The sequence below is a fragment of the Oncorhynchus masou genome, chromosome 23 (genome assembly GCF_036934945.1).
Source record: "Oncorhynchus masou masou isolate Uvic2021 chromosome 23, UVic_Omas_1.1, whole genome shotgun sequence".
In the NCBI taxonomy this organism is placed as follows: domain Eukaryota; kingdom Metazoa; phylum Chordata; class Actinopteri; order Salmoniformes; family Salmonidae; genus Oncorhynchus; species Oncorhynchus masou.
Genome location: NC_088234.1, coordinates 51,325,999 through 51,350,885, shown reverse-complemented (window position 1 = coordinate 51,350,885; position 24,887 = coordinate 51,325,999). Strand labels below are relative to the sequence as shown.

General features: G+C 46.1%; 1 protein-coding gene across 10 annotated transcripts in view; it reads left to right on the top strand.

Moving 5' to 3' along the window:
• LOC135511011 (stromal membrane-associated protein 1-like) overlaps positions 1-24,887 on the top strand; it is a 98,749-nt gene that overhangs the window by 51,805 nt on the left and 22,057 nt on the right. For 2 of the 10 annotated variants that reach the window (XM_064932445.1, XM_064932448.1), the window contains exons 5-6: positions 10,452-10,517; positions 11,860-11,928. In XM_064932445.1, coding sequence (XP_064788517.1) covers positions 10,452-10,517; positions 11,860-11,928 — 135 coding nt within the window. Of the gene's footprint in view, positions 1-10,448; positions 10,518-11,859; positions 11,929-24,887 lie in introns of all 10 variants that reach the window. The other 8 variants (XM_064932443.1, XM_064932447.1, XM_064932453.1 and 5 more) reach the window with 5 other exon arrangements.

Here is a 24,887-nt window from a genome sequence, read left to right as displayed (position 1 = left end):
AATACCACCCATCACTAGTAGTCATGTATTAATCTAACAGTAAATATAATACCACCACTAGTAGTCATGTATTAATCTAACAGTAAATATAATACCACCACTAGTAGTCATGTATTAATCTAACAGTAAATATAATACCACCCATCACTAGTAGTCATGTATTATTCTAACAGTAAATATAATACCACCCATCACTAGTAGTCATGTATTAATCTAACAGTAAATATAATACCACCCATCACTAGTAGTCATGTATTAATCTAACAGTAAATATAATACCACCCACCACTAGTAGTCATGTATTAATCTAACAGTAAATGTAATACCACCACTAGGAGTCATGTATTAATCTAACAGCAAATATAATACCACCCATCACTAGTAGTCATGTATTAATCTAACAGTAAATATAATACCACCCATCACTAGTAGTCATGTATTAATCTAACAGTAAATATAATACCACCCATCACTAGTAGTCATGTATTAATCTAACAGTAAATATAATACCACCACTAGTAGTCATGTATTAATCTAACAGTAAATATAATACCACCACTAGTAGTCATGTATTATTCTAACAGTAAATATAATACCACCCACCACTAGTAGTCATGTATTAATCTAACAGTAAATATAATACCACCCACCACTAGTAGTCATGTATTAATCTAACAGTAAATATAATACCACCCACCACTAGTAGTCATGTATTAATCTAACAGTAAATATAATACCACCCACCACTAGTAGTCATGTATTAATCTAACAGTAAATATAATACCACCACTAGTAGTCATGTATTATTCTAACAGTAAATATAATACCACCCATCACTAGTAGTCATGTATTACTCTAACAGTAAATATAATACCACCCATCACTAGTAGTCATGTATTACTCTAACAGTAAATATAATACCACCCATCACTAGTAGTCATGTATTACTCTAACAGTAAATATAATACCACCCATCACTAGTAGTCATGTATTACTCTAACAGTAAATATAATACCACCCACCACTAGTAGTCATGTATTAATCTAACAGTAAATATAATACCACCACTAGTAGTCATGTATTAATCTAACAGTAAATATAATACCACCACTAGTAGTCATGTATTAATCTAACAGTAAATATAATACCACCCACCACTAGTAGTCATGTATTAATCTAACAGTAAATATAATACCACCCACCACTAGTAGTCATGTATTAATCTAACAGTAAATATAATACCACCCACCACTAGTAGTCATGTATTAATCTAACAGTAAATATAATACCACCCACCACTAGTAGTCATGTATTAATCTAACAGTAAATATAATACCACCCACCACTAGTAGTCATGTATTAATCTAACAGTAAATATAATACCACCCACCACTAGTAGTCATGTATTAATCTAACAGTAAATATAATACCACCACTAGTAGTCATGTATTAATCTAACAGTAAATATAATACCACCACTAGTAGTCATGTATTAATCTAACAGTAAATATAATACCACCCACCACTAGTAGTCATGTATTAATCTAACAGTAAATGTAATACCACCCATCACTAGTAGTCATGTATTAATCTAACAGTAAATATAATACCACCACTAGTAGTCATGTATTAATCTAACAGTAAATATAATACCACCACTAGTAGTCATGTATTAATCTAACAGTAAATATAATACCACCCATCACTAGTAGTCATGTATTATTCTAACAGTAAATATAATACCACCCATCACTAGTAGTCATGTATTAATCTAACAGTAAATATAATACCACCCATCACTAGTAGTCATGTATTAATCTAACAGTAAATATAATACCACCCACCACTAGTAGTCATGTATTAATCTAACAGTAAATGTAATACCACCACTAGGAGTCATGTATTAATCTAACAGCAAATATAATACCACCCATCACTAGTAGTCATGTATTAATCTAACAGTAAATATAATACCACCCATCACTAGTAGTCATGTATTAATCTAACAGTAAATATAATACCACCCATCACTAGTAGTCATGTATTAATCTAACAGTAAATATAATACCACCACTAGTAGTCATGTATTAATCTAACAGTAAATATAATACCACCACTAGTAGTCATGTATTATTCTAACAGTAAATATAATACCACCCACCACTAGTAGTCATGTATTAATCTAACAGTAAATATAATACCACCCACCACTAGTAGTCATGTATTAATCTAACAGTAAATATAATACCACCCACCACTAGTAGTCATGTATTAATCTAACAGTAAATATAATACCACCCACCACTAGTAGTCATGTATTAATCTAACAGTAAATATAATACCACCACTAGTAGTCATGTATTATTCTAACAGTAAATATAATACCACCCATCACTAGTAGTCATGTATTACTCTAACAGTAAATATAATACCACCCATCACTAGTAGTCATGTATTACTCTAACAGTAAATATAATACCACCCATCACTAGTAGTCATGTATTACTCTAACAGTAAATATAATACCACCCATCACTAGTAGTCATGTATTACTCTAACAGTAAATATAATACCACCCACCACTAGTAGTCATGTATTAATCTAACAGTAAATATAATACCACCACTAGTAGTCATGTATTAATCTAACAGTAAATATAATACCACCACTAGTAGTCATGTATTAATCTAACAGTAAATATAATACCACCCACCACTAGTAGTCATGTATTAATCTAACAGTAAATATAATACCACCCACCACTAGTAGTCATGTATTAATCTAACAGTAAATATAATACCACCCACCACTAGTAGTCATGTATTAATCTAACAGTAAATATAATACCACCCACCACTAGTAGTCATGTATTAATCTAACAGTAAATATAATACCACCCACCACTAGTAGTCATGTATTAATCTAACAGTAAATATAATACCACCCACCACTAGTAGTCATGTATTAATCTAACAGTAAATATAATACCACCACTAGTAGTCATGTATTAATCTAACAGTAAATATAATACCACCACTAGTAGTCATGTATTAATCTAACAGTAAATATAATACCACCACTAGTAGTCATGTATTAATCTAACAGTAAATATAATACCACCCATCACTAGTAGTCATGTATTATTCTAACAGTAAATATAATACCACCCATCACTAGTAGTCATGTATTAATCTAACAGTAAATATAATACCACCCACCACTAGTAGTCATGTATTAATCTAACAGTAAATGTAATACCACCACTAGTAGTCATGTATTAATCTAACAGTAAATATAATACCACCACTAGGAGTCATGTATTAATCTAACAGCAAATATAATACCACCCATCACTAGTAGTCATGTATTAATCTAACAGTAAATATAATACCACCCATCACTAGTAGTCATGTATTAATCTAACAGTAAATATAATACCACCCATCACTAGTAGTCATGTATTAATCTAACAGTAAATATAATACCACCCATCACTAGTAGTCATGTATTAATCTAACAGTAAATATAATACCACCCACCACTAGTAGTCATGTATTAATCTAACAGTAAATATAATACCACCACTAGTAGTCATGTATTATTCTAACAGTAAATATAATACCACCCACCACTAGTAGTCATGTATTAATCTAACAGTAAATATAATACCACCACTAGTAGTCATGTATTATTCTAACAGTAAATATAATACCACCCATCACTAGTAGTCATGTATTACTCTAACAGTAAATATAATACCACCCATCACTAGTAGTCATGTATTGATCTAACAGTAAATATAATACCACCTTCCACTAGTAGTCATGTATTAATCTAACAGTAAATATAATACCACCACTAGTAGTCATGTATTAATCTAACAGTAAATATAATACCACCACTAGTAGTCATGTATTAATCTAACAGTAAATATAATACCACCCACCACTAGTAGTCATGTATTAATCTAACAGTAAATATAATACCACCACTAGTAGTCATGTATTAATCTAACAGTAAATATAATACCACCCACCACTAGTAGTCATGTATTAATCTAACAGTAAATATAATACCACCCACCACTAGTAGTCATGTATTAATCTAACAGTAAATGTAATACCACCCACCACTAGTAGTCATGTATTAATCTAACAGTAAATGTAATACCACCCATCACTAGTAGTCATGTATTAATCTAACAGTAAATATAATACCACCCATCACTAGTAGTCATGTATTAATCTAACAGTAAATATAATACCACCACTAGTAGTCATGTATTAATCTAACAGTAAATATAATACCACCCATCACTAGTAGTCATGTATTAATCTAACAGTAAATATAATACCACCCATCACTAGTAGTCATGTATTAATCTAACAGTAAATATAATACCACCACTAGTAGTCATGTATTAATCTAACAGTAAATATAATACCACCACTAGTAGTCATGTATTAATCTAACAGTAAATATAATACCACCACTAGTAGTCATGTATTAATCTAACAGTAAATATAATACCACCCATCACTAGTAGTCATGTATTAATCTAACAGTAAATATAATACCACCCACCACTAGTAGTCATGTATTAATCTAACAGTAAATATAATACCACCCACCACTAGTAGTCATGTATTAATCTAACAGTAAATGTAATACCACCCACCACTAGTAGTCATGTATTAATCTAACAGTAAATGTAATACCACCCATCACTAGTAGTCATGTATTAATCTAACAGTAAATATAATACCACCCATCACTAGTAGTCATGTATTAATCTAACAGTAAATATAATACCACCCATCACTAGTAGTCATGTATTAATCTAACAGTAAATATAATACCACCCACCACTAGTAGTCATGTATTAATCTAACAGTAAATATAATACCACCCACCACTAGTAGTCATGTATTAATCTAACAGTAAATATAATACCACCCACCACTAGTAGTCATGTATTAATCTAACAGTAAATGTAATACCACCCACCACTAGTAGTCATGTATTAATCTAACAGTAAATATAATACCACCCACCACTAGTAGTCATGTATTAATCGAACAGTAAATGTAATACCACCCACCACTAGTAGTCATGTATTAATCTAACAGTAAATATAATACCACCCACCACTAGTAGTCATGTATTAATCGAACAGTAAATATAATACCACCCACCACTAGTAGTCATGTATTAATCGAACAGTAAATATAATACCACCCACCACTAGTAGTCATGTATTAATCTAACAGTAAATATAATACCACCACTAGTAGTCATGTATTAATCTAACAGTAAATATAATACCACCACTAGTAGTCATGTATTAATCTAACAGTAAATATAATACCACCACTAGTAGTCATGTATTAATCGAACAGTAAATATAATACCACCCACCACTAGTAGTCATGTATTAATCTAACAGTAAATATAATACCACCACTAGTAGTCATGTATTAATCTAACAGTAAATATAATACCACCACTAGTAGTCATGTATTAATCTAACAGTAAATATAATACCACCACTAGTAGTCATGTATTAATCTAACAGTAAATATAATACCACCACTAGTAGTCATGTATTAATCTAACAGTAAATATAATACCACCACTAGTAGTCATGTATTAATCTAACAGTAAATATAATACCACCACTAGTAGTCATGTATTAATCTAACAGTAAATGTAATACCACCACTAGTAGTCATGCATTAATCTAACAGTAAATATAATACCACCACTAGTAGTCATGTATTAATCTAACAGTAAATATAATACCACCCATCACTAGTAGTCATGTATTAATCTAACAGTAAATATAATACCACCACTAGTAGTCATGTATTAATCTAACAGTAAATATAATACCACCACTAGTAGTCATGTATTAATCTAACAGTAAATATAATACCACCACTAGTAGTCATGTATTAATCTAACAGTAAATATAATACCACCACTAGTAGTCATGTATTAATCTAACAGTAAATATAATACCACCACTAGTAGTCATGTATTAATCTAACAGTAAATATAATACCACCACTAGTAGTCATGTATTAATCTAACAGTAAATATAATACCACCACTAGTAGTCATGTATTAATCTAACAGTAAATATAATACCACCCACCACTAGTAGTCATGTATTAATCTAACAGTAAATATAATACCACCCACCACTAGTAGTCATGTATTAATCTAACAGTAAATGTAATACCACCCACCACTAGTAGTCATGTATTAATCTAACAGTAAATATAATACCACCCACCACTAGTAGTCATGTATTAATCGAACAGTAAATATAATACCACCCACCACTAGTAGTCATGTATTAATCGAACAGTAAATATAATACCACCCATCACTAGTAGTCATGTATTAATCTAACAGTAAATATAATACCACCACTAGTAGTCATGTATTAATCTAACAGTAAATATAATACCACCACTAGTAGTCATGTATTAATCTAACAGTAAATATAATACCACCACTAGTAGTCATGTATTAATCTAACAGTAAATATAATACCACCACTAGTAGTCATGTATTAATCTAACAGTAAATGTAATACCACCCATCAGTAGTAGTCATGTATTAATCTAACAGTAAATATAATACCACCACTAGTAGTCATGTATTAATCTAACAGTAAATATAATACCACCCATCACTAGTAGTCATGTATTAATCTAACAGTAAATATAATACCACCACTAGTAGTCATGTATTAATCTAACAGTAAATATAATACCACCCACCACTAGTAGTCATGTATTAATCTAACAATAAATATAATACCACCACTAGTAGTCATGTATTAATCTAACAGTAAATATAATACCACCACTAGTAGTCATGTATTAATCTAACAGTAAATATAATACCACCACTAGTAGTCATGTATTAATCTAACAGTAAATATAATACCACCCACCACTAGTAGTCATGTATTAATCTAACAGTAAATATAATACCACCACTAGTAGTCATGTATTAATCTAACAGTAAATATAATACCACCACTAGTAGTCATGTATTAATCTAACAGTAAATATAATACCACCACTAGTAGTCATGTATTAATCTAACAGTAAATATAATACCACCACTAGTAGTCATGTATTAATCTAACAGTAAATATAATACCACCCACCACTAGTAGTCATGTATTAATCTAACAGTAAATATAATACCACCCACCACTAGTAGTCATGTATTAATCTAACAGTAAATATAATACCACCCACCACTAGTAGTCATGTATTAATCTAACAGTAAATATAATACCATCACTAGTAGTTATGTATTAATCTAACAGTAAATATAATAGTATTTCTCCCCCCATCCTGTCAATTTGTGTGTGCAAAAGCTGTCCTCTGTGGAAACGTTGCATTTGGTCCTGTTTGAATCTACTCGATAATTAAAGTTACTCCAAACATCGGCCTCTTTTCCACCGGGAGCTTTAACCACATGGCGTGTGCCTTATTTGCGTCTTTGATTTGTTGCTGCCAGACTGCAGATAACACTGAAAAGGTCTCAATCCCTCCAAAAACTCTTGTCCTGTCCACTTACTCGTCTGATGTTAGTCACAGAGGCCATTTAGTCTCATCTCGTTTTCATCAACCCAAACGTAAAAAGTCATTTTCATGTATTTATAGTTTTTCTGGGTCTATTTACTCAGATCGTCTCGTCAGTTGCCACTGAAAAATAGGTGTTTGACATTTTTGTCAATTAGTTGACGAAATGAACACTTTTATACTGGTCTCAGAAGAAAAGTATGTATGGGTTAAATGCAGACCCAGCTCTGTGTGTGTGTGTGTGTGTGTGTGTGTGTGTGTGTGTGTGTGTGTGTGTGTGTGTGTGTGTGTGTGTGTGTGTGTGTGTGTGTGTGTGTGTGTGTGCATATCCATACATCTCTTAGATCACGGATTGTCTAAAGCCCATTTTCCACCTGAGGCCTCACCCTCTCCCCCTGTCGACTCACACCTGCTACCTAGCATTAGCCTGATAGCCTTGCTGACACACATGATGTATGCAGACTCATACTCTCACATCTCTCTCTTTGTCTCGCACCTCTCTTTGTCTCGCACCTCTCTTTGTCTCGCGCCTCTCTCTGTCTCGCGCCTCTCTCTCAATGTCTGTCTCTGGCTTTGTCTCTCACTATGTCTCTCTCTGGCTCTGGCTCTGCCAGCAGAAGTACTCTGATCTAGGGTCTGTCTCTGTCTCTGGCTCTGCCAGCAGGAGTACTCTGATCTAGGGTCTGTCTCTGCCAACCACATAGACACTGCCTTTTATATGTCAATGAATTATTAAAAACAACTCGTCATTTTGCACGGATGCCGGTTGTGGGCACGTAGTGAGTGTGTGTGAGCTCTGAAAATATTTCTGGTTGGGTAGACACCTGTGTATAAGGTTTGTACTGTATGTATGTGTTAATTTGTGCATATGTGAATTTACATTGCGTGTGAGTGTGTGAAAGACAGAATAGAGCCCTTGTCTAGTCCAACATCCATCACTCAGATAACAATGATGCATTATGGGTATGAATACATCTGATGTAGCAGTTCATGCATGAGCCCATTGTTCTGCCATGAATGCCATAGTACTGTCTGTGTGTCTTTGTTCATGTCTCTCTCTCTCTCTCTCTCTCTCTCTCTCTCTGTCTCTCTCTCTCTCTGTGTCTCTGTGTGTGTGCCAAATCCCAAAATCAACTCTTGGCCCCTATCCCCTCGGCCAGGAGTATTGAACTCTTGGAGCCTGCTGCTCTTCTGTTCTACCTGATCAGTAGTTGCACCCACCTGGTGTCTCAGGTCTGAATCAGTCCCTGATTAGAGGGAAACAATAATAAAGAAAATGCAGTGGAACTGGCTTAGAGGTCCAGAATTGGGTTTGAGGGCCCTAGCGAATATATAGTGAAAATGTCATTGTGACAATTCGAGAGATGCTGAAGTAGCTGGGTAAAATCACATCAAGCAGGGTGTCTGTAGAGATGAACCCGGCACTCTCGGCCAGAAAACGCTATTGTGTGTACGAGCCCTAACATGACACCCCTGCCCTTCCTCTGATGCCAACACCTTTTATTCTCATTCACCAGCTCTGTTCTCTCTCTCTTCTCTCTGTTCTCTCTCTTTCTGTTCTCTCTTTCTGTCTATCATCTACTCCTCTCTCTCTCTGTTCTCTCTCTCTTCTCTCTGTTCTCTCTCTTTCTGTTCTCTCTCTCTTCTCTCTGTTCTCTCTTTCTGTCTATCATCTACTCCTCTCTCTCTATCTCTCACTCTCAAAATCCTAAATGTGCCTGTTATTGCTGCTTCTGCTTCTCGGTCTCAGTTCTCCGTATCAAAGTAAGAGAAGAAAAAAACAATGGAACAGAAATCTCACTCAAGAAAATCCCCTGAATGTTTTTATTTTTTACTCTACTTTTTATCCAGAGGTGTGAGAGAGGCTGGTTTGATGAATAACTGAGAAGGAAATTGCTAAACTCACTTTAGATAGACTTGCTCCATGTGTGTTCTCCCCTCAGGTAGTTTAGAGAGCGGAAGAGGAGGAATGAGAAGGGGGGAAACACAGATTTGGAAAATGATGCACGCTCTATCTTGCTTTCTCTGAACTCAAACGCTGCCTACCTCCAGACGCTGATTGCCAACGAACGCTAGTGGCATTTTGCTATCAGCCTAAACAGCACTGTATGCAGGGATGGTCTGACGAGGGAGATTGGATAACTTAGTTTTGCTCCCCTGTGTTGATGTGCTATCAGTGCACCTTCAGTTAGTCCCTGACCTACTGAGTTTGGACAAGAGAAGCTAGGAGAAGCCTAGTGGGCAGTAAATAGTAGAGGGTTTGAGGTGCTCACTCTCTCTTTCTGTCTCTCTCTATGGCTCCTTTGTCTCTTAGGGAGGTCAGGGTTGAGTAGGGCTGTCACTCATGTGATCAAGTACAGCCACTTGACTTGGCCCATGCAGAAAAGGCCTTTGTTGTTTCAAACACACACACACACACACACACACACACACACACACACACACACACACACACACACACACACACACACACACACACACACACAGGATTGTTCTAGCCTAAGGCGTGTGTGTGATTGCTCAAATCATTCACCATATGAGTTTTCATCTGCTTCTATATCTTATGGGAGTGTGTGTGACCTTCTGGCGAATGTGCTGACTGTCTCTTCCTCCGACTCTACTAGGCTGGGTAGGAAAAACACCCCAGCATCCACTACTGGATGTCAACTAACCCTCCTCTTTTCATCTCTCCCTCCCCACTCCCTCTGTTTTCCCTTCTCGTGTCCTCTGCCAACCTCCTTTCTTCTTTGTTTCTTTCTCTCCCTGTCGTGCCTCTAACCACTCTCTCTACCCCGTCCCTTTTTTCTCTCTCCTTCCCTCCATCTTTCTTCCGGGCAGAAGTCTTCTGATGTCGCTGCCTTCTCTACCTCTCCCGCCTCACAGGCTGCTGAGAAGAACAGACAGGAGGTCTGATGTTTTGCCGTCGTGCCACCCGGTGTTGTTAAAAGCTGTTTCTGTGTGCTGGTCCTTTGTGTGTGCTGGTCCTTTGTGTGTGCTGGTCCTTTGTGTGTGCTGGTCCTTTGTGTGTGCTGGTCCTTTGTGTGTGCTGGTCCTTTGTGTGTGCTGGTCCTTTGTGTGTGCTGGTCCTTTGTGTGTGCTGGTCCTTTGTGTGTGCTGGTCCTTTGTGTGTGCTGGTCCTTTGTGTGTGCTGGTCCTTTGTGTGTGCTGGTCCTTTGTGTGTGCTGGTTCTTTGTGTGTGCTGGTTCTTTGTGTGTGCTGGTCCTTTGTGTGTACTGGTTCTTTGTGTGTGCTGGTCCTTTGTGTGTGCTGGTCCTTTGTGTGTGCTGGTTCTTTGTGTGTGCTGGTCCTTTGTGTGTACTGGTTCTTTGTGTGTGCTGGGCTCTGCTGTGCTGTGGTGCTCTTTCTTCTAATGGTTTTCCAATAGCCCCTTAATCACATACATTACTTTCCCCTCAAGTACACAAATTGTGAGTGTGTAGTGTGTGCGGGGGTTGTGTGTGTGTGTGTGTGTGTGTGTGTGTGTGTGTGTGTGTGTGTGTGGTGTGTGTGTGGTGTGTGTGTGTGTGTGTGTGGTGTGTGTGTGTGTGGTGTGTGTGTGGTGTGTGTGTGTGTGTGTGTGTGTGTGTGTGTGTGTGTGTGTGTGTGTGTGTGTGTGTGTGTGTGTGTGTGTGTGTGTGTGTGTGTGTGTGTGTGTGTGTGTGTGTGTGTGTGTGTGTGGTGTGGTGTGTGGTGTGTGGTGTGTGGTGTGTGGTGTGTGGTGTGTGGTGTGTGGTGTGTGGTGTGTGGTGTGTGTGTGTGTGTTAGGGATGACAGGAGATATCTCTATCCCGAATCAATCCTGTGGTAAAGAGGTTGAATGGCTGAATGATGGAGGCTGGTAGAGCACCAAGGCACCAGCCCACTTCCCCTCACTAAGCACACTGACACCCCACAGACAAGCAGCAAGCTTGTATTACCAAGAGACGTGACGATAACTCCATATGAGATTTTGATTGCTCATAATGACACTAAATTGTTCCACAAGAGGTCGGCGGAAAGAGAAGGTGTCACGACCTTCTACGTGCGTCTGTGAGAGCGCAGCTGAATCAGTCTTGCTGTGCGTCTGTAACTGTGTCATAATGGACAGGGGGTCAAACCTATATTTACGGCGTTTTTTTTCAAACCCTGTTTAATTTGTTTTGTGTATATTTTGTTAGACTGCATGCGCCCGCTGCATGTTCCCCTTCCGGGTGTCGTCTTGTATGCCTTGACGTTGCTGACCTAACCTCCAGTGTCTCTTTGTTGATAGAAGGAACGAGAGAAGAAGAAGAGAGAAAAGGACCCGGAGAAAGTGAACAGACCAAGCTCCTCTGAGAAGGTAAGATGAAGGGGGAGGGAGAGGGAGAGGGAGAAAGTGAACAGACCAAGCTCCTCTGAGAAGGTAAGATGAAGGGGGAGGGAGAGGGAGAGGGAGAAAGTGAACAGACCAAGCTCCTCTGAGAAGGTAAGATGAAGGGGGAGGGAGAGGGAGAGGGAGAAAGTGAACAGACCAAGCTCCTCTGAGAAGGTAAGATGAAGCGGGAAGGAGAAAGTGAACAGACCAAGCTCCTCTGAGAAGGTAAGATGAAGCGGGAGGGAGAAAGTGAACAGACCAAGCTCCTCTGAGAAGGTAAGATGAAGGGGGAGGGAGAGGGAGAGGGAGAAAGTGAACAGACCAAGCTCCTCTGAGAAGGTCAGATGAAGCGGGAGGGAGAAAGTGAACAGACCAAGCTCCTCTGAGAAGGTAAGATGAAGCGTGTATAGAGACCCTTGGAGGAAAGCCTTGCTAGAGGGGGTTGTGGTGATATGACATTTACAGTGTGTGTGAGCAGGTGCTCATTATGCATGTTCTGTCACAGTAGTTTGGGGTCATTGTAGGTAATGTATGTGTGTTCATGTGTGCACGTCCTTGTGGAGCTTATTGTGGAGTGGCTTTAGGACTTGGTGAGAAATGCAGCTCTAGTGGCCAGTGTGTGAATAATTCCTTGGCCTGTGGAATAGGGTAGTGTGTCTGGGTTTATACATTGATGATGGGGCTGGCTGCCCACAGGGAATAACACAGCCACGAAGACCCTTGTGTACTGTACCAAGGCTATACTGAACACACACGGAGCATTCCTTAGTTCTGTTGCTGAACATCCACTACTCAACACACACTGAACAAAGCCTGAACGCTACTCATAGTCTTAACTGAACATAAACTACTCTCATGGAACATTCAGTCCTCTTACGGCAGACACAGGGATCCAAATCCTCCCAAAAGTACTCACTGAGTGATCCAGTAGTTTTACTGAACACACACCAGTTAGCCACAGTTGTATTTGAACACTTTTAATGATGCCACAGTGAGTGACCCAGCGAGTGTGTCGTTTTCTGACCCCACACGATCCCGTCAGAGCCCCAGACTCAAGGCAAAGCATGCTGGGAATCAGAAAGCAGAGGAATGTGCCCTCTGTGCTGACCTGCAGTCTGAGTGCAGATTGATTGAGGTGTGTGTGTGTGTGTGTGTGTGTGTGTGTCTGTCAGACTGTGCGATGACCACTGGGAGTGTCAGTCTATGTGATGCGTGTATGGGGAAGCATGTAGTGTACTTGCAGTTCACTTGCTTCTCTCTGTTCCTCACTTCTGCTTATCAGCTGGGCTCCAGCTGTCAATGGGACCCAGTGTCAAGGAGATAGTTGTGTGTTTGAGGACGTTGTAGACAAATGTTTGTGTGTGTGTGCATGCGTGCGCTTGTTCTTGTGTGTTTCTTTTTGTATACTCTATATATGCGCTCAAGGGTGTGTGTGTGTGTTAATACGCTGAAAGATTGTTAATCTCCATCTCTCACTCTTTCTCGCGCTCCTGTCTCTCTCGCGCGCGTGCTCCCGTCTCTCTCGCGCGCGTGCTCCCGTCTCTCTCGCGCGCGTGCTCCCGTCTCTCTCGCGCGCGTGCTCCCGTCTCTCTCGCGCTGCGTGCTCCCGTCTCTCTCGCGCGCGTGCTCCGTCTCTCTCGCGCGCGTGCTCCCGTGCTCCCGTCTCTCTCGCGCGCGCGTGCTCCGTCTCTCTCGCGCGCGTGCTCCCGTCTCTCTCGCGCGCGCGTGCTCCCGTCTCTCTCGCGCGCGTGCTCCGTCTCTCTCGCGCGCGCGTGCTCCCGTCTCTCTCGCGCGCGTGCTCCCGTCTCTCTCGCGCGCGCGTGCTCCCGTCTCTCTCGCGCGCGTGCTCCCGTCTCTCTCGCGCGCGTGCTCCCGTCTCTCTCGCGCGCGTGCTCCCGTCTCTCTCGCGCGCGTGCTCCGTCTCTCTCGCGCGCGTGCTCCCGTCTCTCTCGCGCGCGCGTGCTCCCGTCTCTCTCGCGCGCGCGTGCTCCCGTCTCTCTCGCGCGCGCGTGCTCCCGTCTCTCTCGCGCGCGCGTGCTCCCGTCTCTCTCTCGCTCCCGTCTCTCTCTCGCTCCCGTCTCTCTCTCTCGCTCCCGTCTCTCTCTCTCGCTCCCGTCTCTCTCTCTCGCTCCCGTCTCTCTCTCGCTCCCGTCTCTCTCTCTCGCTCCCGTCTCTCTCTCTCGCTCCCGTCTCTCTCTCTCGCTCCCGTCTCTCTCTCTCGCTCCCGTCTCTCTCTCTCCGTCCCGTCTCTCTCGCTCCCGTCTCTCTCTCTCGCTCCCGTCTCTCTCTCTCGCTCCTGTACTCCTGCCTCTCTCGCTCCCGTCTCTCTCGCTCCCGTCTCTCTCTCTCGCGCGCTCCCGTCTCTCTCTCTCGCGCGCTCCCGTCTCTCTCGCGCGCTCCCGTCTCTCTCTCTCTCGCGCGCTCCCGTCTCTCTCTCTCGCGCGCTCCCGTCTCTCTCTCTCGCGCGCTCCCGTCTCTCTCTCTCGCGCGCTCCCGTCTCTCTCTCTCGCGCGCTCCGTCTCTCTCTCTCTCGCGCTCCCGTCTCTCTCTCGCGCGCTCCCGTCTCTCTCTCGCGCGCTCCCGTCTCTCTCTCTCGCAATCCCCGCTCGTCTCTCGCGCGCGCTCCCGTCTCTCTCTCTCGCGCGCTCCGTCTCTCTCTCTCTCGCTCTCCGTCTCTCTCGCTCCGTCTCTCTCTCTCTCGCGCGCGCTCCCATGTCTCTCTCTCTCTCTCTCGCGCCCCTCCGTCTCTCTCTCGCGCGCTCCGTCTCTCTCTCGCGCGCTCCGTCTCTCTCTCTCTCGCGCTCCCGTCTCTCTCTCGCGCGCGCTCCCGTCTCTCTCTCGCGCGCGCTCCGTCTCTCTCTCGCGCGCGCTCCGTCTCTCTCTCTCTCGCGCGCGCTCCGTCTCTCTCTCTCTCGCGCGCGCTCCGTCTCTCTCTCTCTCGCGCGCTCCGTCTCTCTCTCTCGCGCGCGCTCCCGTCTCTCTCTCTCGCGCGCGCTCCCGTCTCTCTCTCTCTCGCGCGCGCCCGTCTCTCTCTCTCGCGCGCTCCGTCTCTCTCTCTCGCGCGCTCCGTCTCTCTCTCTCTCTCTCTCGCGCGCGCTCCGTCTCTCTCTCGCGCGCGCGCTCCGGTCTCTCTCTCTCGCGCGCGCTCCCGTCTCTCTCTCGCGCGCGCTCCCGTCTCTCTCTCTCGCGCGCGCTCCCGTCTCTCTCTCTTTCTCCTGTCGCGCTCTCTCGCACTCCCTCGCGCTGTCCTCTCTCTCTCGCTCCCTCACACTCTCTCTCGCTCCCTCACGCTCTCTCGCTCCCTAACGCTCTCTCGCTCCCTAAATGCTCTCTCTCGCTCCCTCACGCTCTCTCTCGCTCCCTTACGCTCTCTCTCGCTCCCTCCCTCGCTCTCTCCCTCCCTCGCTCTCTCCCTCCCTCGCTCTGTCTCTCTCCTCCCCTCAACTGAGACATAAAAATACCACACACACTCACTCTCTCTCTAAATGGTTGCACACACTAATCTTCCGCACTCCCACACACTGAATCCGGTTATACAACAATCCAGCAAGGGTATAGAAGGAGGGAGGGGATGGAAGGATAGGGAGGGAGGGGATGGAAGGATAGGGAGGGAGGGGATGAGGGATAGGGAGGGAGGGGATGAGGGATAGGGAGGGAGGGGATGAGGGATAGGGAGGGAGGGGATGAGGGATAGGGAGGGAGGGGATGGAAGGATAGGGAGGGAGGGGATGGAAGGATAGGGAGGGAGGGGATGGAAGGAAGGGTAGGGAGGGAGGGGATGGAAGGATAGGGATGGAGGGGATGGAAGGAAGGATAGGGAGGGGAGGGAGGGGATGGAATGAAGGATAGGGAGGGGAGGGAGGGAGGGGATGGAAGGGAGGATAGGGAGGGAGGGGATGGAAGGGAGGATAGGGAGGGAGGGGAGGGAGGGAGGGGATGGAAGGATAGGGAGGGAGGGGATGGAAGGATATGGAGGGACGGGATGGAAGGATAGGGAGGGAGGGGATGGAAGGGAGGATGGGGAGGGAGGGAGGGGATGGAAGGGAGGATGGGGAGGGAGGGAGGGGATGGAAGGAAGGATAGGGATGGAAGGAGAGGGAGGGAGGGAGGGGATGGAAGGAAGGATAGGGAGGGAGGGGATGGATGGAAGGATAGGGAGGGAGGGGATGGAAGGATAGGGAGGGAGGGGGATGGGAGGGAGGGAGGGGATGGAAGGATAGAGAGGGAGGGAGGGGATGGAAGGATAGAGAGGGAGGGAGGGGCTGAAAGTAAGGATAGGGAGGGAGGGAGGGAGGGAGGGATGGATGGAAGGATAGGGATGGAGGGGATGGAAGGATAGAGAGGGAGTGGATGGAAGGATATGGAGGGAGTGGATGGAAGGATAGGGAGGGAGTGGATGGAAGGATAGAGAGGGAGGGAGGGGATGGAAGGATAGGGAGGGAGGGAGGGGATGGAAGGAAGGATAGGGAGGGAGGGGATGGAAGGAAGGAAGGATAGGGAGGGAGGGGAGGGGATGGAAGGATAGAGAGGGAGGGGATGGAAGGAAGGATAGAGAGTGAGGGGATGGAAGGAAGGATGGAGGGGATGGTAGGATAGAGAGAGGAGGGGATGGAAGGATAGAGAGGGAGGGAGGGGATGGAAGGATAGGGAGTGAGGGAGGGGATGGAAGGATAGGGAGGGAGGGGATGGAAGGATAGAGAGAGGAGGGGATGGAAGGATAGAGAGGGAGGGAGGGGATGGAAGGATATGGAGGGACAGGATGGAAGGATAGGGAGGGAGGGGATGGAAGGGAGGATGGGGGGAGGGAGGGGATGGAAGGGAGGATGGGGAGGGAGGGAGGGGATGGAAGGAAGGATAGGGATGGAAGGAGAGGGAGGGAGGGAGGGAGGGGATGGAAGGAAGGATAGGGAGGGAGGGGATGGATGGAAGGATAGGGAGGGAGGGGATGGAAGGATAGAGAGGGAGGGAGGGGATGGAAGGATAGAGAGGAAGGGAGGGGCTGGAAGTAAGGATAGGGAGGGAGGGAGGGAGGGAGGGGATGGAAGGATAGAGAGGGAGGGGATGGAAGGATAGGGAGGGAGGGAGGGGATGGAAGGATAGGGAGGGAGGGAGGGGATGGAAGGATAGGGAGGGAGGGATGGGATGGAAGGAAGGATAGGGAGGGAGGGGATGGAAGGAAGGATAGGGCGGGAGGGAGGGGATGGAAGGATAGAGAGGGAGGGGATGGAAGGAAGGATAGAGAGTGAGGGGATGGAAGGAAGGATAGAGAGGGAGGGAGGGGATGGAAGGATAGGGAGGGAGGGAGGGGATGGAAGGATAGGGAGGGAGGGGAGGGGATGGAAGGATAGAGAGAGGAGGGGATGGAAGGATAGAGAGGGAGGGAGGGGATGGAAGGATATGGAGGGATGGGATGGAAGGATAGGGAGGGAGGGGATGGAAGGGAGGATGGGGAGGGAGGGAGGGGATGGAAGGGAGGATGGGGAGGGAGGGAGGGGATGGAAGGAAGGATAGGGATGGAAGGAGAGGGAGGGAGGTGATGGAAGGATAGGGAGGGAGGGGATGGAAGGATAGGGAGGGAGGGAGGGGATGGAAGGATAGAGAGGGAGGGAGGGGATGGAAGGATAGAGAGGGAGGGAGGGGCTGGAAGTAAGGATAGGGAGGGAGGGAGGGAGGGAGGGGATGGAAGGATAGAGAGGGAGTGGATGGAAGGATAGGGAGGGAGTGGATGGAAGGATAGGGAGGGAGTGGATGGAAGGATAGAGAGGGAGGGAGGGGATGGAAGGATAGAGAGGGAGGGAGGGGATGGAAGGATAGGGAGGGAGGGAGGGAGGGGATGGAAGGATAGGGAGGGAGGGATGGGATGGAAGGAAGGATAGGGAGGGAGGGGATGGAAGGAAGGATAGGGAGGGAGGGGAGGGGATGGAAGGATAGAGAGGGAGGGGATGGAAGGAAGGATAGAGAGTGAGGGGATGGAAGGAAGGATAGAGAGGGAGGGGATGGATGGAAGGATAGGGAGGGAGGTGATGGAAGGATAGGGAGGGAGGGGATGGATGGAAGGATAGGGAGGGAGGGAGGGGATGGAAGTAAGGATAGGGAGGGAGGGAGGGAGGGAGGGAGGGAGGGAGGGAGGGAGGGAGGGAGTGGATAGGGAGGGAGTGGATGGAAGGATAGGGAGGGAGGGAGTGGATGGAAGGATAGAGAGGGAGGGGATGGAAGGATAGAGAGAGGAGGGGATGGAAGGATAGAGAGAGGAGGGGATGGAAGGATAGAGAGGGAGGGAGGGGATGGAAGGATATGGAGGGACAGGATGGAAGGATAGGGAGGGAGGGGATGGAAGGGAGGATGGGGGGAGGGAGGGGATGGAAGGGAGAATGGGGAGGGAGGGAGGGGATGGAAGGAAGGATAGGGATGGAAGGAGAGGGAGGGAGGGGATGGAAGGAAGGATAGGGAGGGAGGGGATGGATGGAAGGATAGGGAGGGAGGGGATGGAAGGATAGGGAGGGAGGGAGGGAGGGGATGGAAGGATAGAGAGGGAGGGAGGGGATGGAAGGATAGAGAGGGAGGGAGGGGCTGGAAGTAAGGATAGGGAGGGAGGGAGGGAGGGAGGGGATGGAAGGATAGAGAGGGAGGGGATGGAAGGATAGGGAGGGAGGGAGTGGATGGAAGGATAGGGAGGGAGTGGATGGAAGGATAGGGAGGGAGTGGATGGAAGGATAGGGAGGGAGGGAGGGGATGGAAGGATAGGGAGGGAGGGATGGGATGGAAGGAAGGATAGGGAGGGAGGGGATGGAAGGAAGGATAGGGCGGGAGGGAGGGGATGGAAGGATAGAGAGTGAGGGGATGGAAGGAAGGATAGAGAGTGAGGGGATGGAAGGAAGGATAGAGAGGGAGGGAGGGGATGGAAGGATAGGGAGGGAGGGAGGGGATGGAAGGATAGGGAGGGAGGGGAGGGGATGGAAGGATAGAGAGAGGAGGGGATGGAAGGATAGAGAGGGAGGGAGGGGATGGAAGGATATGGAGGGATGGGATGGAAGGATAGGGAGGGAGGGGATGGAAGGGAGGATGGGGAGGGAGGGAGGGGATGGAAGGGAGGATGGGGAGGGAGGGAGGGGATGGAAGGAAGGATAGGGATGGAAGGAGAGGGAGGGAGGGGATGGAAGGATAGGGAGGGAGGGGATGGAAGGATAGGGAGGGAGGGAGGGCATGGAAGGAGAGAGAGGGAGGGAGGGGATGGAAGGATAGAGAGGGAGGGAGGGGCTGGAAGTAAGGATAGGGAGGGAGGGAGGGAGGGGATGGAAGGATAGAGAGGGAGTGGATGGAAGGATAGGGAGGGAGTGGATGGAAGGATAGGGAGGGAGTGGATGGAAGGATAGAGAGGGAGGGAGGGGATGGAAGGATAGAGAGGGAGGGAGGGGATGGAAGGATAGGGAGGGAGGGAGGGGGGGATGGAAGGATAGGGAGGGAGGGATGGGATGGAAGGAAGGATAGGGAGGGAGGGATGGGATGGAAGGAAGGATAGGGAGGGAGGGGAGGGGATGGAAGGATAGAGAGGGAGGGGATGGAAGGAAGGATAGAGAGTGAGGGGATGGAAGGAAGGATAGAGAGGGAGGGGATGGATGGAAGGATAGGGAGGGAGGTGATGGAAGGATAGGGAGGGAGGGGATGGATGGAAGGATAGGGAGGGAGGGAGGGGATGGAAGGATAGAGAGGGAGGGAGGGGCTGGAAGTAAGGATAGGGAGGGAGGGAGGGAGGGAGGGAGGGAGGGAGGGAGGGAGTGGATGGAAGGATAGGGAGGGAGTGGATGGAAGGATAGAGAGGGAGGGAGTGGATGGAAGGATAGAGAGGGAGGGAGTGGATGGAAGGATAGAGAGGGAGGGAGTGGATGGAAGGATAGGGAGGGAGGGAGGGGATGGAAGGATAGGGAGGGAGGGATGGGATGGAAGGAAGGATAGGGAGGGAGGGGATGGAAGGAAGGATAGGGGGAGGGGAGGGGATGGAAGGATAGAGAGGGAGGGGATGGAAGGAAGGATAGAGAGTGAGGGGATGGAAGGAAGGATAGAGAGGGAGGGAGGGGATGGTAGGATAGAGAGAGGAGGGGATGGAAGGATAGAGAGGGAGGGAGGGGATGGAAGGATAGGGAGGGAGGGAGGGGATGGAAGGATAGGGAGGGAGGGGAGGGGATGGAAGGATAGAGAGAGGAGGGGATGGAAGGATAGAGAGGGAGGGAGGGGATGGAAGGATAGGGAGGGAGGGAGGGGATGGAAGGATAGAGAGGGAGGGGATGGATGGAAGGATAGAGAGTGAGGGGATGGAAGGAAGGATAGAGAGTGAGGGGATGGAAGGAAGGATAGAGAGGGAGGGGATGGTAGGATAGAGAGAGGAGGGGATGGAAGGATAGGGAGGGAGTGGATGGAAGGATAGGGAGGGAGTGGATGGAAGGATAGGGAGGGAGTGGATGGAAGGATAGGGAGGGAGGGGATGGAAGGATAGAGAGGGAGGGAGGGGATGGAAGGATAGGGAGGGAGGGAGGGGATGGAAGGAAGGATAGAGAGAGTAGGGGCTTTTAGAGTAATTGTACCTCTCAAAGCAGCAGGAGCTCAAGGTAATGGAGGATGGAGGTGTGTACATCCTCTGTCTTAGAGATGGGACTTAGAAACAACCTCATGCTGCTTTAAATATGATTTCATATACAGTCATATAGCTACACAGTGCATGGCATTTCACACCATCACACGAAGCGCTGTGTATATACAGTTGAAGTCGAAAGTTTAAATACACTTAGGTTGGAGTCATTAAAACTTGTTTTTCAACCACTCCACAAGTTTCTTGTTAACAAACTATGGTTTTGTCAAGTCGGTGAGGACATCTACTTCGTACTTTTTCCAACAATTGTTTACAGACAGATTATTTCACTTATTATTCACTGTATCACAATTCCAGTGGGTCAGAAGTTTACATACACTAAGTTGACTGTGCCTTTAAACAGCTTGGAAAATGCCAGAAAATGATGTCATGTCTTTAGAAGTTTCTGATAGGCTAACTGACAATAATTTGAGTCAATTGGAGGTGTACCTGTGGATGTACTTCAAGGCCTACCTTCAAACTCAGTGCCTCTTTGCTTGACATCATGGGAAAATCTAAAGAAATCTGCCAAGACCTCAGAAAAATAATTGTAGACCTCCACAAGTCTGGTTCATCCTTGGGAGCAATTTTCAAATGCCTGGAGGTACCATGTTCATCTGTACAAACAATAGTATGCAAGTATTAACACCATGGGACCACGCAGCCTTCATACAGCTCAGGAATGAGACGCTTTCTGTCTCCTAGAGATGAACGTACTTTGGTGCGCAAAGTGCAAATCAATCCCAGAACAACAGCAAAGGACCCTGTGAAGATGCTGGAGGAAACAGGTACAAAAGTATCTATATCCACAGTAAAACGAGTTCTATATTGACATAACCTGAAAGGCCGCTCAGCAAGGAAGAAACCACTGCTCCAAAACTGCCATAAAAAAGCCAGACCACGGTTTGCAACTACACATGGGGACAAAGATCATACTTTTTTTGAGAAATGTCCTCACGTTTGATGAAACAAAATAGAACTGTTTGGCCATAATGACCATCGTTATTTTTGGAGGAAAAAGGGGGAGGCTTGCAAACCGAAGAACACCATCCCAACCGGGAAGCACGGAGGTGGCAGCATCATGTTGTGGGGGTGCTTTTCTGCAGGAGGGACTGGTGCTCTACACAAAATAGATGGCATAGAGGCACAATTATGTGGATATATTGAAGCAACATCTCAAGACATCAGTCTGGAAGTTAATACTAATTGAGTGTATGTAAACTTCTGACCCACTGGGAATGTGATGAAAGAAATAAAAGCTGAAATAAATCATTCTCTCTATTATTCTGACATTTCACATCCTTAGAATAAAGTGGTGATCCTAACTGACCGAAGACTAGGAATATTTACTTGGATTAAATGTCAGGAATTGTGAAACTGAGTTTAAATGTATTTGGCTAAGGTGTATGTAAACTTCCAACTTTTCATGTGAATGAAATGTGAATTTGTCGACAAATCAATCACACACCAATAACCGTTTACATGTTTAAGGCTACCTCTTTTCCATAGCTAACCCTAAAGGTACATCACAATAGTAACATAGACACTTCACAATGCAAGTGCCATCATCTCCCATTTCAATATAGCCTACATATTTGTTGATGTAGCTGCTAGGCATATCAAGTGTTTTCAGACAGATGACGTACGGGTAGATCCTATGCATTGCACCATATCCCATGTATCCTGCAGCTGTACAAATAGCCTACTTAAAACCCTGATATATAGAGGCCTAGTCCACTCAGCCGTCCCGAGCAAGCCCGACTCGCCTAACTCGGCATCTACTGGGAGATTCTGTATCTCGGTCTTTTAGATGATCCAGAGAGAGGGGAGATGTGGTATAATTAAGCAATAAGGCTCCAGTTTGTATCCAGTTTATAATAGCAATAAGGCACCTCGGGGGTTTGTGGTATATGGCCAATATACTACAGCTAAGGGCTGTTCTTGGACATGACGCGGCCCGGAGTGCCTGGACACAGCCCTTAGCTGCGGTATATTGGCCATATACCACAAACCCCTGAGGTTCCTTATTGCTGTTATAAACTGGTTACCAACATAATTAGCGCAGTAAAACTGTTTTGTCATACCCGTGGTATACGGCCTGATATACCACGGCTGTCAGCCAATCAGCATTCCGGACTCGAATCACCCAGTTTCTAATGGCTGTTATAAGATGGTGAGATATGGGTGCAGTGACATCCATGGCTATGCTGTTCTCGTGAGTTGCACGGTCTCGGGTTTAGATGCTTTTCCATTGGGTAGCACTCGCAGATAGGCACGAGATAATGTTTTGATGTGGTGATCAACTAGATAAGACCGTATAAGCCCAGCTGTATAGGCTGGGTAATGGATAACATCTGGATGCTGTTTGGGAACTTATTTGCATCTGGCAGCTTACCGAGGAGGATGATCATTAAGACTCTCCTGTCGCTGTTGAAGCCTGGGTAAGCTGTGGCGTTCCCGCCGCGCACGCGCACACACTCAACCCCCGCACACACGTCTCACTCTTTCTTTTCTAGCTCTCCATCCCACCCCCTCTCATCTTTCTCCCCTTCCCTTTCTCGTGCCGTCTGTACTCTTTTCCTCCCTCCTTTCTCTCTGTGTCACCCTCCCCCTCTCTGTATGTCCACCGCCTGTGGGCTGTAATTAAGCTCTAGCAATGATTCTGTCCTAGCAGCATCTGCTGGCCTCTCTGTGTCTTCTCTCATTGGCTGAACTCTGGCTGAGTGCAAAGCCAGTGTGACACCTGCAGTGTGTGTGTGTGTGTGTGTGTGTGTGTGTGTGTGTGTGTGTGTGTGTGTGTGTGTGTGTGTGTGTGTGATACATATGTGTGAATGTGAGGGAGGAAGGAGGGGTGTTGAGGAGGTGGATTTTATTGGGAAGGAGAGAGCGGGAGGGAGGGAGAGACCAAATGTACACACTGCACTGCAGTAGCATGTTGAGGTAGGAGCGTATACTGCAGTGTTGTGATTTCCACACACAGGTGTGTTGCCTTGGGCATAGACAGCCTCTGGGGTAGTGGGTGGTAGCATATAGTCCCTCTGTCTCTCCTTTCCACTCAATCTATCACTCACAAGCTGTTCTGTTCTTTATCAGTTGCTGTTTCTCTCCCTCTCTTCCCCCTCCCCCTCTCTTACTCTCTGTTTCTCTCCCCCTCACCAAACAGCAAGGCGTCTCCCTCCCATCAGAGCGGAAGCTTATGTTTTCTTTTCAGGCCATGAATAAAATATCAAAGGAGAACAAGTGATGTTCCCTGCATCGGAAGTTGCGGCGTGGTCTTTGTCTGTCTGTCTGTCTGTCTGTGTGTCTGTGTGTCTGTCAGCTACTGTAACAGTGGTACTTTATCAGGGAGAGAGGGGCACAGCACATCTGGATGGGGATTGGCTCTGGGAGGCAGATGAGACTCAACACACACAGAGAGAGAGAGAGACGGACGTCACACACATGTCACACCATGTGCCATCTCCGGTCGATGGGAGTGAGTTGAGCAAATGGTGTGAAGGGCGCTCTAAGGAGCCATATCCTCTGACTAACAGCCAAACCCAATGCATGCGTACACACACAGGCAGCCCAAACGAGTAGCATCCTGTGACTAACAACTGCCAGAGGGAGGGGGGGGGGGGGTGTAGCAGGCCGTGGATCGATAGCATAGCCACTGGGAGGCTAATCAATATTGGATTGACACTGCTGGAGTAGGAGGAAGAGCTGAGACAGTTTCCCAACCCCCAGTCCCCCACTGTGTATGGACCATATCTTGAAGGCTCACAACCTGATCCCACCCTGGAAAAAATAGTTACACACTGGAAATTCAGCTTCGTTTTTTATTTGTATGTGTGAGTGGTCCAACCACAGTCAGCTCAGCGTCGACCTCGTTTGGTCTTTTGACTGTTGACTGACTCAAACTGCGTTTGCTCTGTTCCCGCAAAGCCAATAGATTAGCATTTCTAAAGCCTTTTGTGTAAAAACTACTAATTAAAACTTTATCGCTCGCAGACAGACAGGGAGCGAAGGACCACGTATCTGCCCTTTGTGCCAGCGCTGAAGTTAGTATTAGCGAGAGGGAGATAGCATCGCTCTCTCACACACACAGCATTGCAATACATACATACATACACAGACGCAAACACAGACACACACACACACACAAAGCGTCACAATAAAGACAAACACACACACACACACACACACACCAAAGAGTCTCCAAATCGGTGTTGTATTAACGTTTCCATGACCCCCCTCTGCGGTCGAGCTGGGATTGGGTGTAAAAAGCCATAAATCCAATTACTTTATGCAAAGTGGCCGAGTAGTGTTTTATAATAAGAAC